We start from the raw sequence: 17,727 nt of genomic DNA, 5'->3' as shown, positions 1-17,727 counted from the left end.
AGGTACTAATGCATTTCATTTCACGGAGCATCTGCCTTCTCCGGGTAATACACGGGGCTCTTTCCTAAAGAAAAAGCGGTTTTTCTTTAACAACTAGGTCAGATGTTATTTTATTTACTTTGATAAGATGGAATTAAGCATTGTTCCAACAGCATGGTGACACATGGACTAGTCCTGTAACTGGGTGAGGTGAGGGCGCTTGTCTTCCCTACAGTCTGCTGCCTCCAGGAAAGCTGTAGAGGTTGGGTGTGTTGGAAGGAATTCCTTGAAGGTGAGAAAAAAAATGAAAAGGCAGCACAGAACCTTGGTTCTAGGAAGTTTCTGGCTCATAGAAATGATGACTTTCTGTTAAGAGAAGATATTTGATCTGACTGCTTTCCCAGAGGTGAGAGGCGAGTACCCCTGTCAGGAGAGATGTGTACAGGATACTGTTTGCACCACATGCCACCAAAACCACTTTTGTTGTTTAAATTAGGGTGAAATTCATATCACACAAGATTAACTGTTAAGTGAACCGTCCATTAGCATTTGGTACAGTCACGATGTTGTACAACCAGCTTGTCCATCCTGTTACCAAACCTTTTCACCACTGCAAAGGAAACCCTTCCCTGACAAATTCTTTCCATCTCCACAGCTCAGATCACATCTGTCTTCCTTCCTCAAGGCCTTTTATTTTAAATTGAAGTATAGTTAATTTACAGTAACGTCTTAGTTTCAGGTGTACAACAAAGTGATTTGATTATATATATGTGTCTATATCTATGTTGTTTTTTAACTTTTCCATTATAGTTTATTACCAGATATTGAGTATTGCTCTCTGTGCTACGCCATAAATCCTTGTTTATCTATTTTATATATGGCAGTGTGCGTCTGTAAATCCCAGCCTCCTAGTTTATCCCTCCCCTCATTCCCCTTTGGGAACTCTAAGTTTGTTTTCTGTGTTTGTGAGTCTATCTCTGTTTTGCAAAGAAACTCATTTGTTCTGTTTTTAAATTCCACGTGTATGTCCACTCAAGTCCCTCCACCGATTCCCGTCTCAGTAAACATTTCCGGAGCATCTCCTGTGTGCTGGGGATACAAAGATGCCTGATGGTGTATCTGAGGGACGTGGAAATAGTAAGAGGAAACTGACGAAAAAAAAACGATTGCAAAACCATAAAGAAAGTTGATGCGACAAGCACTGGTTGCCGCATCCCAGCGTTGGGAAGGGCTGCCTCTGTAGGGCGCAGGGAAGGAAGGATTCAGTGGGGAGACGGTGCTGGAACTTGGACTCTGCCCACGTGGACGTGGGGAGGAAGGGACATTCTAGGCTGAGGAACCGGCGTGTTCAAAGGTCAGGGGCAGCAAACCTTTTCTGCAAAGGGCCAGAGAGCAAATAAGTTAGGTTTTGGGGGCTGTCAGGCCTGTGTCATAACCGTCACTGATATGAGGAAGCAGCCACAGGCAGCCTTAAGTAGACTGTGTCATTGTGTTCCAATAAAACTTTATGGACACCAGAATCTGACGCACAGTTTTCACGTGTTAGCATGTGATTGTCATTCTTTTGAATTTTTTTATTCCTCAGCCATTTAACCACTTAAAGACCAGTCTTAACTCATGGGCAGTATAAAAACAGTTGGACGCTGCATTCGGCCCAGGCTGTAGTCTGGCCTGTGTTCCAAGGCAGGGAAGGCTGAGCTCATAGGCAGGGGCAGAACAGCAGGCGCTAGACGAGCCCATTCTTAGCCCTGGGTGTGAGATTATGCATCTCGGACAAGCTCCCGGGTAGTGGTGCGGCTGAGGTCCTCACTTGGAGTAGCAAGGAGCTGCAGTGTTATTAGGGTCCCCTCACGCCCCGATGCTGTGTTAGATGCTGTTGTTGTTGTTCAGTTGCTAAGTCGTATCCAACTCTGTGACCCCATGGACACCAGGCTCCTTTGTCCTCCACTGTCTCCTGGAGTTTGCTCACATTCATGTCCTTTGGGTTGGTGATGCTAAATAACCATCTCATCCTCTGTTGCCGCCTTCTCCTTTTGCCTTAAATCTTTCCCAGCATCAGGGTCTTTTCCAGTGAGTCGGCTCTTTACATCAGGTGGCCAAAGGATTGGAGTTTCAGCTTCAGCATCAGTCCTTCCAATGAACATTTAGGACTGATTTCCTTTAGGACGGACTGGTTTGATCTCCTTGCAGTCCAAGGGACTCTCAAGAGTCTTCTCCAGCACCACAATACAAAAGTGTCAATTCTTCAGCGCTCAGTTGAAAATTCTGTGGGTATCGGAAAATGTAAATGACAATTTTCTGCCTACCAGGTGTTTTCATTCTACTTAGATTGATGTAAGTGGAAAGGTAAATGGACCCTCCCAGAGTAAGGGCCAGGCAGTGGGGCTCCCCGCTGCTGTGTGTAGTGAACTGGCCCTTGAGAGGCACGTGGACGGCAGGGTTACAGCAGAGGAGCCCCGTGCGGGCTGTGGCTTCCAGTGCATCACCCAGCTTGACCATGTCCACAGCTCACCGCCTCCACTTGCCTTCTGCCGGCATTTGCCCCTCCTGTCGTTCATCACTTTATCTTCAGCCTTTCCCAGTGATGTTTCACACTGAGTGGAGCCTAGGCTGTGAGTTAGAGCCTTCTGGATGCGCTGTCCCCCTCCAACTGGGGACATCCTGGCAGCCTCACTCAGGGACGGGGGCTGTAGTGGGGCTCAGGGAAGTCCTGAAGCTGGGGGGCAGGAACTTAAAAGTCCCCTCAGCTGGATGGACGGCAGGCTTAAATGGCAGAGGAGGGGGTAAGTTAGAACACCCCAGAGAGGAGGAATGTTGAAACACTGTTTGCTCTAGAGATACCTCCGAATTTTCTTCGTGTCATATTCCATAGCACTCAGATGCTATAAAGCTCTATAGTGTCTTCCTCTAAAGATACAGTAATGTCTTGCTCTAGGCCAGCTTCAGAGGTGGAGAGAAGATTCTGTGAACTTGATTCATTGTAAGGCCAAAGGACAGCTTTGGCTTTGCACCCAGAGCTGGGGTATCAGCGATCCAAATTGGTGGTTTGCTTTCCCGTTAACCGTGTGCTCTGAGCTTCTTGCCTCATGATACTCACTCCTTGATAGTGAATTATAGACAAGTGTAGCAGGGGCTGGGGCTTGCTTTTCCAAAAGGCCAGTGATCACCTGGAGGAGAATGCTGTATTTAAAAAAAATTTAATAAAAGCAGGACCCAAATCAAGCCAGCACCTGACTGGCCACAGGGATCTTTGCTGTCTCTCCGTGAGGGACGTGGGTGATGCTAACCCAGGCACACATTCTGGTGGTCTTTGATCTTGAGAGCTGTTCGTTTCAGGTTTGCTAAAAGTCTTCTGTGACATACATGTATATATGTTATACATATATACATACAACTCATACATATATATAAATACGTATGTATATATACACATACATTTGTGTGTGTGTGCATGCTCAGTCCTGTCCAACTCTTTGCGACCCCATGGAATGTAGCCTGCCAGGCTCCTCTGTCCATAGGATTCTCAGGCAAGAATACTGGAGTGGGTTGCCATTTCCTATTCCAGGTAATCTTCCTGACCCAGGGATTGAAGCCATATCTCTTGCATCTCCTATATATATATATACACAAATGTGTGTGTGTGTATATGTATGTATGTATGTAAGTGTGTGTGTGTGTGTGTATATATATATAAAATAGAGGGAAGGTGTGTGCTCAGGCACACAGCTTCTCAACCAAATAGGCCCCGTGGAAATGGCGTGCCTACGAGGCAAATACTGAGAGAGATGTCTGACGGATGGCAGGTGTGTGTTGCTGAAGGTGACATCACTGGGAGATCCAAATGCTTCCGGCTGGTGCGTCAGACCCTGCTTCTCCCGGCTACACTTCATGCTTACCTTGGAGCTTTCAGATCCCCTCAGACTTGGACTGCAGGGTCCGAGGTGGGCCCAGACCTGGTCTTTCCAAGGCTCCCAGGCGATTCTAATGTGTGGTCAGGGCCAGAGCCCCCGAGTGACATTGACAGTGCCTCCCACTCAGCGGGGACTGGCTGCATTCTTCCCCGCCCGGATGTGGGCAGCTTAATGACCTTGCGGATCCCCGATGCGGATGGTGGCTGGGGGAGGATGGATGAGATTTGGGGATATGTTTATGGTTTAAAGAATGCACAGCTCAAATGAGGTTGCTGACAACTCAGGAATATATTAACACAGTTTCAACTTGCTGACCACTTTCTTTCACTTCTGCAGGAAAATAACTTTGACCCTGAATGCAAAATAGCAAAGCAGAGATTCCTTGGCTCTGAGGACTTGCTACACTGTCTTGTTGGGTTTTGCATGTGTCATTTTATTCTTTTGTTTGCAGCTCACTAGGTGCTCCCTCTGACATAGATATTTTGTAGCACCTTTCGAGATGGTGTAAAACTCTGGATAAAACAAACTAAACTCTGGATAGAACAAAATGTAGGCTTGGCATTCCCTGGTAGAATTAGAATTTCGTTGATCTGTAATATTCTCATAGGATCTTGAAGGTGTCTTCTGTTACCAATCCAGTGAGTTATCATTTGTCTGTTGTCCTGGTATTGGATCACCTTGTATCTTGAAATGAGAAGAGAGGAAAATGTGTGGAGATGGCTTTAAACATTCTCCTGAGGGTCCCTAGTAGAGAGCACACCTGAAAACTTCTCTTGTCAGCTAAGCTGCTTTTGTTTTACTCTTTCAGTACACAAGGGTCTGGATCCCTGACCCCGATGATGTGTGGCGCTCCGCTGAATTAACCAAGGACTACAAGGAGGGGGACAAGAGCCTCCAGCTCCGACTGGAAGATGAAACTGTGAGTATGGCCCAGAGGGTGGGCGCGCCGGCCCCGCTGAACAGGGGTGGATGCTCCACCGGAGCTAGAGCGTGGCCTGCACAGTGGCGCGTCTGAGCTCCTGGCGTCCTCTTTGTTGCTGCAGATGGTGCTGTAGGTGCGTGCTAAGTCGCTTCAGTTGTGTCCAACTCTTTGTGCCTCTATGGACTGTAGCTGCCAGGCTCTTGTGTCCATGAAATTCTCCAAGCAAGAATACTACCCACTGCAGTGTTCTTGCCTGGAGAATCCCATGGACATAGAGAAGCCTGGCGGGCTACAGTCCATAGGGTTGCAAAGAGTTTCATGAGCTGTCTAGAGATGGGGACATACGTGAAGGTCTCACCACGAAGCTGCTGAATGGACGGCACAGCATACACACATGTATGTGCCCAGCTGAGAGATCCCAGGTGGCTGAGCGGAGAATCTTCCCAGCGGGGTGGGGGACACGGGAGGCTTCCCTCCATGGGGATGAGGCACTGGTGGGAGGTGGGTGGGGGGAGCCACTTACCCTGAGAGCTGATGCCTGGTCCAGTGGTTGGAGCACTGGCTCTGGGTCCAGCCTGCCTGGGCCAGGATCCTGGCTCGGCCCTCATTGGCTTTGTGCCCTTGTGCAGGTTAGCAGTTTTTATATGCGTGTAACTTTACCTGTGACGTGGGCTTGTCTAGGGTGCACGGTGAGAATAAAATGAGTTCCTGTGTGGCAGTACATCGGAGTCATGCCTGCCGTGCAAGCACTGTTAGTAGCTCCAGTGAGAGTCTTCTAATTAGTCGATTTTCAGATCGTTTCGCTCAAAAGGAAGACAATCACCAGGAAATCCTGTTTCTTCTAGAAGGCCTGATTCCATTTTCCTTTTCGTGAGCCTCATGTCATTACCCCTCCCTGTGATATGTGCATGTCACAGTTATTTGAAGCCTTGCCCATGCTGGTCATGGGGGGGTTATGGGTGATCGGTTGTGACTCTGCCATTGAGGGGAGCTCAGTGGTGGAGGGTGCAGAGGACGTGAACACAGAAATATGGGAAAGAGCCCTGGCAGGTGCAGTAGGCATGGAGGCCGTGGATGAGGGGAGGGAGGAAAGTGAGGAGGGCCAAGGGGAGTGGCCCAGGCAGGAGTTGTCGCCAAAGCCCCAAGGCCTCAGGGTGTCCCCTTTGGGTGTGTGGGAGGAAGGGAGGCCGGCGCACCTGGAAGCCAGCAGAGAAGGGGGCAGACGGGGCCCAAGGCTAAGGAGGCAGGCCCGGGGTGCAGCGTTTACTAGGGGAGACTGGGAGACAACAGACTTGGAATCAAGCGGCCAGAAGAATGCAAGCTTTGGCCTTGGGCTGGGTCAGATCTGAGGGGCTGCAGAGTGGGCCTTGCTTGGAGGGGAGGCTGGGGCTCGGGTGGTCCCTGCCTGCCTCTGAGCTGCGGGAGCGCTGAAAGCTGGTCCCCCATCACTCAGCCTCTGATCATGTACTGTCCTCCTGTTTTATCTTCTTCCGAGTTCTTTGCTCTTGACTCTCTAGGTAGTAACGACCTGCTTGAGAAAAGGACCTTGTCTTCTCTGGCTCACATGTACCTGCAGTGGTTGGTGATTAACTCACTGATTAGTGGGGAGGTTGAACATATTTCCCTTCCTAACTTCTCTTTCAATCAACTTTGAGCGCATTGCTGGGTAAAACCGGGACAGCGAGTTGGTCAGTTTGTTAGGTGTTTACACCAAAGTGTGCCTGCCTCCCTTTCCCCTTCCTTCCAGGGGGACCTTGCCAGCCTCCTCCTGGTTTTGAGGTTAGAAGCAAAATTCCCGACAGATGGAATCATGTTTATCATGTTGAATAACTTCCCACCCCACACCCCAAACAAAATAAAATTAGTTCACCCTCGTGAATGGCATATCTTCCACTCTAGCCAATTTCATTTCAGTTGATCTTGTAAGTGGGTGGGTGTTTTTTGAGAGTCGGGAGTGAGGGCTGAACTGCCATGTTGCTAAAACAGAGCAGATGCTGCTTCCCCAGCTGAGAGTGAATTCTGCCTGGCGTGATGAATCCTGGCAGCTGCCCAGGACCCCTGCCCTGCCCCCTGCTCTGCTCCATGGCCGTCAGCTGTCATCAGAAGAGATGCCTAGGGCTGGAGATGAGCAGCTCTGGAGAAATAATGGGCTCTGAACGTCAGACTCTGTCCAGGTGGCTTGCGGGCTGTGGTTTGTACACTGCTGGCTCTGAACTGTCATTAGGAGCAACTCAGCTGAGCTGTGGACCTGAGCTGGGAGTGCAGAAGTTAGATGGCTGGACTCTGAACGTTTGAAGAATCTCCTCTGTAGCTGAAAGCATCCTTGATACACCAAGTTGGCCAAAAACTGTGCCCCGGAGTCTCTTTCCCCACCCCTGCTTCTCCATCTGAAGTCCGGTAGTGTGGGTTTAACTGCAGCAGCAAAGGATGAAAATAAATTAGTTCTCTTCAAAAACAATAATGTTCGTAACCACTGGGCTTCCACCTTAGCAGTAAGCAACCCATGCACTCTGCTCTGTTCAAGGAAGTCAGCCCACCCCACAATTCCTCTAAGACGTTTCTTTTTCCCTGTTGCGTGCCTGCTTGTCTATTTATTGGATAAACTATACAAAGCATAGAGTTTACCATGTCAAATGTTTTCAGTGCCATGAAATCCTTACCCACTGTGGTGCCGCCATCACCACCGTCCCTCTCCAGAACTCTTCATCTTGGAAAACTGAAACTCTGTACCCATTGAATACTGACTCCCTCTGCCCCTTCTTGCTGCACTCCGCGGTCATCCCTATTCCACTTTCTGTCTCCGAGTTGGATTTTTCTAGGTACCCCACAGAGACAGAGTCATGGGACACTTGTCCTTTTATGTCTGGCTTATTTCACTTTGCACAAAGTAAGATGGTTTCTGTTGATGCCAGTGTGAAGATGGGAAACTTAAGTGAAAAAAGAAAGAAAGTGAAGTCGCTCAGTCGTGTCTGACTCTTTGCGACCCCATGGACTGTAGCCCACCAGGCTCCTCTGTCCATGGGATTCTCCAGGCCAGAATACTGAAGTGGGTTGCCATTTCCTTCTCCAGGGGATCTCCCCAACCCAGGAACTGAACCCAAGTCTCCCGCATTGCAGACAGATGCTTTACTGTCTGAGCCACTGGGGAAGCCCCTTAAGCGGAAAGGAGCGTGTCTTTTCTCTGCACAGCTGTGAGGGGATGCGAGGTATTTAAGGGTGCCAGCCCTTAGCGTAGTACTCTGTTGGGACCAGGGAATGCCCCTCAGTGTGTGCCGATCTTGGTGATACCTACACTTCCTCATTCTTGGCGTGGCGTGGACCTGTGCCCGGCTGACCACCTCTCTCCTGCTCCCACCTCCCCTACAAAGTGCTCAGCTCCTGGTCTCTACTGGCAGGGAAAACTCTCCCCCTGTTGCCATGGTTTCGTGTTTAAATTCTGTTTTTCCACCCGAGTTTATATCCAGCGTCCAGAGCTATTTACTCCTAGTGTGTGAGGACCTGGCATGTTCGTGAATGAGAGGAAGATGGGGTGATGTGAGCTTTAAGAAGACCAGCGTGCTCTCCCTGCATCTCTGCACGTCCAAGCCCGCTAATGTTTGTGGGGCCAGGACAAGAGTAGGGATGTAGCCTACATCTGTTTAAATATTAGAAGCATGTTTTATCACAATTATTTAGGTAAATCTGGCATTTCTGACTCTTGAAAAACAAAGCGTTTAGTATGTTACAGTTAAGATACTTGCAAGTCTACTGTTCCGTCTCTGTCTGGTTGCCAGTAAAAAGAACCTCTGTCTTCCATTAGGCTTGTCATGCCTGTACCCACATATGTGCGGATTTAGGAGGAGTGTGACTTGTTCAGTATTGCAGAGTGTTCCTCATGTGTCAGGTTCGCAGTGGTTGCACATACGTGCTAATTTGTGAGCACCTCTGGAGCCATGATTAGACAGAGAAGCAAGGAACTGGATGTTTGGCCCAACAGGGAAGCGCTGTTTCTTTATGTGAGGTTTTTTTGTTTGGCTTGTTTTTTGTGTTTGTGCTATCTGGAGGTAGGATTAATGAGCTGATTTGTCTTCCTTGTATTTAAATGTCTTTGTTGCCGAGTTCCTCCCCCAACCCGAGGCATTGTCTATCTCTGACATAAGGACCTTATAGCCTGTGACCCTTCAAGGTGCCTGAACGCGTTTTGTCTTATTTTGAGGACACAGGGCAAGAGGTGCCCCAGGGTCTGATGGTGTTCGTCACAAGAGTATGTGTTGAAGGTTGCAGCTCTCGTGGTGTGAGCCCTGAACACTGATCCCAAGTGACAGAGGTTCTGTGTGTTCTTTAATAAGCTTCTGTGTGCATTTGTCATGTTGGCGCCCTTTAAGATGCAGAGTCCAGGGAAGGGCCCCTCTTGCTCAGCTCTAAGGATGTTATAGGATGTATCAGGATATTATCTTGAGATCGCAAACACGGTTCTTCCAGTCAAGAAGTGACAGCCTCACAGAAGAGCAAGGACTATCGTCCTTACACATCGGTGCATTCAGACCACATACCCTGAGAGTGCTCAGAGCTTGTGTAAACCCCGTGCAGATTAAATGTCAGTTGTGTGTGCAGCTGGCAAAACCACAGAGCTGAGGGTACCGGGTAATACTCCTCTGGTGCCAGTAAAGCCTCTTGGTGCAAGTGACTTTATTTCTTTTTTCTTTCTCTTTTCCTGGTTTTTCCATTCTTTCTTACTTTCATATTGGTTTATGTGCCTTCTAATACTTCTTCTATTTATCTTTGTTTTGCACAATAATCTGCAATTGAGACAGTATTACACTTTGGTTAGATGGCAAGAATAGTTACATTGTACAGATGCAAAAAGAAAAAATGGTTCCTTTAAGTGGTAAAACAATACATTGCATGTAAATATCTATTGGTAATATTTTTACCAATACAGTTAGCTATTTTGTCTACAGTGGGTTTTATGTTTTTAATTAATGTATTTTATTGTAAAATACATGTAACATAAAATTTACTGTCTTCACCATTTTTCAGAGTACAGCTCAGTGGCGTTAAGTACATTCACATTTGTTACTTATTTATCAGCCACCTCTTCCCCTGCTGAATTCATGATCTTTTGTGTTAGCATATTTTGTGTAGCTGGTTCTGCTTAGAGGTCAGTGAAGCAGTGATTTTTGCCCCTAAGGGACATTTGGCACTGTCTGGAAATGCTTTTGGTTGTCATAACTGAGGAGGGGGGTTTGCTATCGGCATCTAGTGACAGGTAGAGGTCAGGAATGCTGCTCAGAGGACCCTCTCCCAAAGAAACAACTATCAGTCCTAAATGAAAGCTTTGCCAAAGTTGAGGAACTCTGGTTTAAGCCCATAGAGACAATGGCCCTGAACTTGTCATTGCTGAAAGATACCGTGTTAAAAGCTAAACTTTCATAAGTCTGTATCTAATGGAATGTGCTATCTTCGACTTCATGCTTTTGTGCTGCTGTGATTTTTTAAAAAATAATTTAAACTCTTTAATTGCCTGTTTTCATCTAAGGCTTTTTTCCTTTAGTTACTTGCATCACCATTTGTTCATTATTCGTTCACTGAAAACAATTATTAATGAGCAACTATTATATACCACCTTTGTGGTCTTGAGCCACTGAGCTTTCAGGGTTAATTTGTTATTTCTTCATAACCTAACTGACCCTCGCTAGCAAGTTCACATGAGTCACATAGTGTTTTATTTTTCAAGTAATTGCATGCTTGTGCTTGGGCCTGGGCTAAATGGTATGAGGGGAGGAATCAGAAGGTTCTTTTTAAGAAACATGATCTTTTCGAAGACTGGAAAAGGTGGAGATGTAAGACTTAAACACAGAACCATTACAGAATCAGACAGCAGGGCATTCATTAAGTGAATGTTTCTTGTACTCATTTAGGACATAATGTTAAATGGCCTTTTTAGTGTGTATTGAATGAACCTGGGGCCGAACACTTGCTATTACCGTGAGTGTAAGTGGATTCATGCCTTGGGCTCTCCTATTTTCTCTGCAGGACAGCTCTCAAAGAGAACATAAAAGAGAACACCCCCACATCCACTGACCTAAGTTAAGTACTTTAGACCAATAAAGTTGGAAGGGCCCTTAAAGATTATTGGGACCAGTCCTCTCATCTTGGAGAAGGCAATGGCACCCCACTCCAGTACTCTTGCTGGGAAAATCCCATGGATGGAGGAGCCTGGTAGGCTGCAGTCCATGGGGTCGCTACGAGTTGGACACGACTGAGCGACTTCACTTTCACTTTTCACTTTCACGCATTGGAGAAGGAAATGGCAACCCACTCCAGTATTCTTGCCTGGAGAATCCCAGGGATGGGGGAGCCTGGTGGGCTGCCGTCCATGGGGTCGCACAGAGTCGGACACAACTGAAGCGACTTAGCAGCAGCAGCAGCCTCTCATCTTACAGCTGGGGCAGCTGCTGTCTGTGGAAGAGAAGCAATGGGCTCAGCACAGCAGAACCACTGAGTTCAGTGGTTCTCAACTTTGTCTGCACAATAGAAACTCTTGAGGGTTTCTAAAAATTCTGCCAAGCCCCAGCACAGCCAGACAACTTAAATCAGAGTTTGGAGCTAGGACACAGCATACCATCTTTTTGCAAGCTCCCCATGGGATTCCTAGGTGCAGGAAGGGTTGAGAACCACTGCTTTAGCTGACGGCGAAGGTTTTCATTCAAGCTTTAACTCCTAGTTGGGCTCGTTTGTATCAAAGGATGAGCCATGTGGTACCTCAGGGTTGCCTGCTGCTGACTTTATTTTCACTAGCTTTTCTTTCCTCTAGACCTTCTGGTTCTATGAATAAAGAACACTTCTTTCTCCTTCTCTACCATATATGCTGACCAGTGAGGCCCAATCTTTGTGTTGGGATTTGTCATTTGAAGATGTTTTTATGTTCCCTTGCTGTGCTACCATGTAACGTGGACATGAATCGAGGTATGGGAGAGGTCTTGAAAAGATCAGATGTTCATTCAACTGATTTTTTTTAAGCACCTGCTAAGCATTATAAGCAATGGCACTCCACTCCAGTACTCTTGCCTGGAAAATCCCATGGACGGAGGAGCCTGGTAGACTGCAGTCCATGGGGTCGCTAAGAATTGGACATGACTGAGCGACTTCCCTTTCACTTTTCCCTTTCATGCATTGGAGAAGGAAATGGCAACCCACTCCAGTATTCTTGCCCAGAGAATCCCAGGGATGGGGGAGCCTGGTGGGCTTCCAACTCACACAGAGTCGGACACGACTGAAGTGCCATAGCAGCAAGCATTATAAGGGCTTCCCTGGTTAGAGGGGCTTCCCAGGTGGCTCAGTGGTAAAGAATCCACCTGCCAATGCAGGCGACGTGGGTTCAATCCCTGGGTAGGGAAGATCCCCTCAAGAAGGAAATAGCAACCCACTCCAGTATTCTTGCCTGGGTAATCCCATGGAGAGAGGAGCCTGGTGGACCCAGTCCATGGAGTTGCAAAAGGGTTGGACACGACTTAGTGACTGAACAACAACAAAGCGTTATAGTATCACAGATCCACTGAGTTTAGAGCAATCTAGACCAAGAGAACATTGTCCTACAGTGGAATGAATGTTCTCTATCTGTATTGTCCAGTATGGAGGTCACTAGCTCCTTGTGGCTATTGGGCCTTTGAAGTGTGGCTAGTGTGAGAAACTGAAGCGTTCATTACATTTAGCTTTAATGAATTCAATTTAAATAGCCATCTACTGGTAAGTCCAAGTCTAGGGTTAGGGTGTCTTCCTCTTATCCCTTTCCATTTGCTAGATGGAGACCAACGGGAGACTCCCACGTGTTCCTGATTCTCAGCTCCTGGCCTTGAGAGGAGAAAGTCCACTCTTAAGTGGGTGACTAAGCATTAATCTTGAGAAAGATGTTAAAATTCAGGCTCCTCTTTACCTCCAAAGGCCCGATTATTATGCAGTGAAGTCTTTTTTGTGTGTGTGTGCCAGAAAGTTAATTGTCTCTGATCATGTCATAAATCCTTTGATTTCTAGTAAAACCATGTTAGCTGTAAATGTTTGACACTAGCAGCAGTGTTAGAATCAAATACCTGTTAAAGAAAAAAAGTGTCCTTAAGGCTCTCATTCCCTTCCTCCCTCTCGATGTACATCCCGCTAGAAGTCTGTAACTTTGAATGCTTAGCTTGCAGCTTCTACCTCTTTGCTGCCACTCTGGGCATTTTTCCTCCTTATCAACTTTACTATCACCAATGTGTAGAAAATGTTAAATTGCTCAGTCATGTCCAACTCTTTGTGATCCCATGAACTGTAGCCCACCTCTGTCCTCTGTCTATGGAATTCTTCAGGCACGAATACTGGAGTGGGTAGCCATTCCCTTCCTATTGGCTTATTTTTTTGGACCACATTTTCACAAAACTGCATGTGCGTTTCCCTCCGCACACTTGGGTGAGGGTCGTCTGAGGGGAGATTCATCAGAGAAAAGATGAAATGGCAGCATGTCTACCTCGGGGTTTAAAGATAGCGGGCTCAGGTCCCAGCTTTCTGATCTGACACGTGAGGGCTTGGCTGGGGGAGCGCTGTGGTTCTGCACCTGGCCGTCCCCGTGTTGCTTACACGAGAGGTGGGGTGGAAAGCCATGAGAGATAGAGAGAGAGAGCTGACAAGCTCCTGCTGGGGTGATGGACATCTCCACTGGGGAGTCTTCCGAATGGCTCCCGTGCGGAGGTCTGGTTAGGCCCAGTGATACCACCTACTCTACTGGAGATGAAGTGGGCGAGGGAGCCCCTCTTGAGTTGAATGAAATAAAAACTGACTCTCCGCAATCTCCATTTGCCCCTTGTTTCCCACATTTTGGAAATCTTATCTGCATCTTCATGATAGTTGTTTGCTGACCTCCTGTATGGAGTAAGGTGAATGATATAAAAGAGCTTTTCACAGAAAGAAGGGAGCCTTGATTGATGTTTTTGTTTTACTTTATGAAATGTTTAATTTATTTTGGCCACACTGGGTCTTAGCTGCATCTTAGCTATGCCATGCAGGACCTTCATTGTGGCATGAGGACTCTTACTTAAGGCATGCATGCGGGGTCTAGTTCCCCGACTAGGGATCAAACCTGGGCCCACTGCATTGAAAGTGCAATGTCTTACCCACTGGACGACTAGGGAAGTCCCAGATTTACATTTTTCAAAAGGGAGGAGACATATGTATACATATGACTGATTCATGTTGATATCACTTCATGGCAAATAGATGGGGAACCAATGGAAACAGTGACAGACTTTATTTTCTTGGGCTCCAAAATCACTGTACATGGTGACTGCAGCCATGAAATGAAAAGAAACTTGCTCCTTCGAAGAAAAGCTATGACAAACCTAGACAGCATATTAAAAAGAAGAGACATTACTTTGCCAACAAAGGTCTGTATAGTCAAAGTTATGGTTTTTCCAGTAGTCTTGTGTGGATGTGAAAGTTGGGCCATAAAGAGGGCTGAGTGCCGAAGAATTGATGCTTTTGAGCTGTGGTGTTGGAGAAGACCCTTGAGAGTCCCTTGGACTGTAAGGAGATCAAACCAGTCAATCCTAGAGGAAATCAACCCTGAATATTCATTGGAAGGACTCATGCTGAAGCTGAAACTCCAGTACTTTGGCCACCTGGTGTGAAGAGTTGACTCATTAGTAAAGACCCTGATGCTGGAAAAGATTGAAGGCAGGAGGAAAAGGGGGTAACAGAGGATGAGATGGTTGGATGGCATCACTGACTTGAGGGACATTAGTTTGAGCAATCTCTGGGAGATGGTAGAGGACAGGGATGCCTGCCTTGTTGGAGTCCATGGGGTCACAAAGAGTCAGACCCGACTGAGTGACTTAACAATGAACAAGAACAACACAATTCTGTAAAGCAATTATCCTTCAATTACAAAATAAATTTAAAATTAAAAAAAATACAATAACAGGAAACTGTACAAAAGAAAACCTCACTAACACAGATAACCATTGATATTTTGTGGGGATATTATTCCAGATAGACTTTCGTTATTTAGTTACTCAGTCGTGTCCAACTCTTTGCGGGCCCATGGACTGTAGCCCGCCGAACTTCTCTGTCCATGGGATTCCCCAGGCAAGAATACTGGAGTGGGTTGCCATTTCCTTCTCCAGACAGATTTAATATATAGTTTAAAATCAGTGGAATCCTATTATAGATTTCATTCGATAACGTGCCTTTTGTTAGATGCAGCAGAATGCTTTGGCAGCTGCCTGACTATAAATATAGGTCTATGTTGCACTTTACTTTCATATTTATAGCTTCGGGAGTTGATATCTTTGATCATTTGTAAGATTGTCTCCTGGTGGCGAGGAAGAATATTTATGAAAAATTCTGATAAAGTGTTACCAGCTGCCCTCCAGAAAGGTTAAATCAGTCTGAACCCTTTTGCCCACACCCTTCCTGGTTGGGGTCCTGTCAGTTTTTATACCTTTGCTTAGTTGATGGATAATGGCTCTAAATAATCTTTTATTTGCCTCTCTCTCATTAATGGTGAAGCTGAATAGTTTTTCATATATTATCCATTAATAATTCTTTGTGACTTGTATTCTGTGCACAATTTTCTGTGGGGGTATTGCTTTTCTTTTTAATTTCTTGTAACTCTTCAATTATTAAGAATGTTGGTTCCATTAAATAATGCAGAATAACTGTCCCCTTCTCCCAATTTGCTCTGCACATGGTGTGTTTTTTAAGCGCTTCCCAGGTGATGCTAGTGGTAAAGAACCCACCTGCCAGTGCAGGAGACATAGCAGATGTGAGTTCAGTCCCTGGTTGGGAAGATCCCCTGGAGGAGGGCCCGGCAACCCACTCCAGTATTCTTGTTGGGAGAACCCCATGGAGAGGAGCCTGGCGGGCTACGGCCCATAGGGTTACAAAGAGTGGGATGTGACTGAAGCGACTTAGCCTAGCCTATGGTGTGTTTTATGATGGTTTTAAAGTTTTAGATTGTAGTCAAATTAATGAATAGTTTCCTTCATTGTTCTGGCTTTTGTATTACCCTTTAAAGGTACTTTCTTTCAAGGCTTTTGTGAAGATTTACCCACATTTTCTTATTGGTTTTACTTTTCTTTTTTATTTTAATTTTTACTTTTTTTCCCATCTAACATTTATTTAATATGGGGAAGAATGGAACATTGACTCAATTTTTTTTCTAAATGGCTGCAAGTTTACCTCCTACTACTGAAAAATCCCTTTTATCAATTTATTTGCTAGTTTAATGTTATGAATAAATTTTACCCATATGTGCTTGCATTTATTTCTGGATCTGGTGTTATGTTTCATTTATCTGCCTCTTTTAACACCATTAGTACTTTAATTTAAGCCAATATCACAGTAACTTTAATAATGTACCTTAGTATCTGGTAATACAAGTCTCAAAGTGGAGCAGGAGAGAGCACTGATATTCATATTCTTTTAGAAATTAACTGTTATCCCGGTAATCGAGGCTACATCTATAGAACTTCCTGAAAGACTTGTAAAAACTAGTGATTCTTAACATGTGATTCATAGACCACCTGTATCAGAATTACATGGGGATTTTTAACAATTGATATTCCTGAACCCCACACAAGAGCTCCTGAAAATAAGCTGTGTTGAGGAAACTCTTTTTACAAGGTCTCAGATGATTTTTAAGAAACTTAACACTCTGATAAAACATGGTAAGCAGCAGCCAAGTTCCTCCTGTTTAAATGTTAAAGAACAGTTCCTTTCATTAATTACATCTTTGTATTGATTACATGTGTAATCAGTTAAACGTCCTGTCCCTAAATGTGTTTTGAAATTTTATGTAGTCCAAGTGCTGTGTATAGGCTTCCCTCATAGCTCAGTCGGTAAAGAATCAGCCTTCTATGCAGGAGACCCCGGTTCGATCCCTGGGTCAGGAGGATCCCCTGGAGAAGGAAATGGCAACCCACTCCAGTATTCTTACCTGGAGAATCCCATGGACAGAGGAGCCTGGCGGGCTACAGTCCCTGAGGTCACGAAGAGTTGGACATGCCTGAGCGACTGAGCACACACAGTACTGTGTATGCTAAGAGTACAAGGATGGCACCTTGTATTTGAGATTTGACCTTCAGACGTGTAATCACACATCCCTAATTACACACACATACCCATCAAATTCTTATTATACTTTAGATCAAAGTATAGTTACTGCCCTAAAATAGCTTGCAGTTAGGTTGGGAAAAAAACATGTGAACAACTTGAATGAAATTCATGGAGAGCAGTTGGCTGGTTGCAAGATAATAAACAAAGAGAATGAGCTGGATGATGTGAGAAAGGGTAAAGAACCTCCAGCATTAAATGGGGGCAAACCAAAGAAGCTTTCCTGCATGGGAGAAAGACCAGCACTCCTATTGCAATAGAATTAAAGCCTCAGTATTTTTGCAATGAGAAGCAGAAGAACACCTTATTAAATCTACCCGTGCTTCCTGAATTTCTCATGCCATTCACTTGATACACTGGGATTGTTTTCTGCAAATTTTCTACCTGGACTGGTCTCTTATGGAAACACAGGTATTTTTGTTCAACTCGCTTTCTTTGAAACATGTTATTTGCCTTCATTTATGATCATATTGGGGTAGTGATCATAGCTGACAAGACTGAACATTGAATACAGGCTAGAAGATTCATGACTGTGCCTTTTTGTGTCTCTCACTTGCCTTTCCTTAGATTCAGGAGTACCCCATCGATGTCCAGAACAACCAACTTCCCTTCCTGCGGAATCCAGATATCCTGGTGGGAGAAAATGACCTAACTGCCCTTAGCTATCTCCATGAGCCTGCAGTTTTGCATAATTTAAAGGTCCGCTTCCTGGAGTCCAACCATATCTACACTTACTGTGGTAAGTAGGGGGTATCTATTGGCTGTGTGTGTTTGAAAGTGGTTCCAATCTTT

At 45.7% G+C, this 17,727-nt stretch overlaps 1 protein-coding gene across 2 annotated transcripts in view; it reads left to right on the top strand.

Annotated features, from left to right (window-relative positions):
* The window catches only part of MYO5B (myosin VB), a 337,892-nt gene that overhangs the window by 139,660 nt on the left and 180,505 nt on the right, over positions 1-17,727 (top strand). For both annotated transcript variants that reach the window (XM_043888876.1, XM_043888875.1), the window contains exons 2-3: positions 4,699-4,809; positions 17,503-17,674. In XM_043888876.1, the coding sequence (XP_043744811.1) occupies positions 4,699-4,809; positions 17,503-17,674 (283 nt within the window). The remainder of the gene's footprint in view (positions 1-4,698; positions 4,810-17,502; positions 17,675-17,727) is intronic.

This window comes from Cervus elaphus, chromosome 27 (genome assembly GCF_910594005.1).
Source record: "Cervus elaphus chromosome 27, mCerEla1.1, whole genome shotgun sequence".
Taxonomy (NCBI): Eukaryota; Metazoa; Chordata; class Mammalia; order Artiodactyla; family Cervidae; genus Cervus; species Cervus elaphus.
Note: the sequence above shows the minus strand (reverse complement) of the source record. Positions and strands in the feature narration are given on the sequence as shown.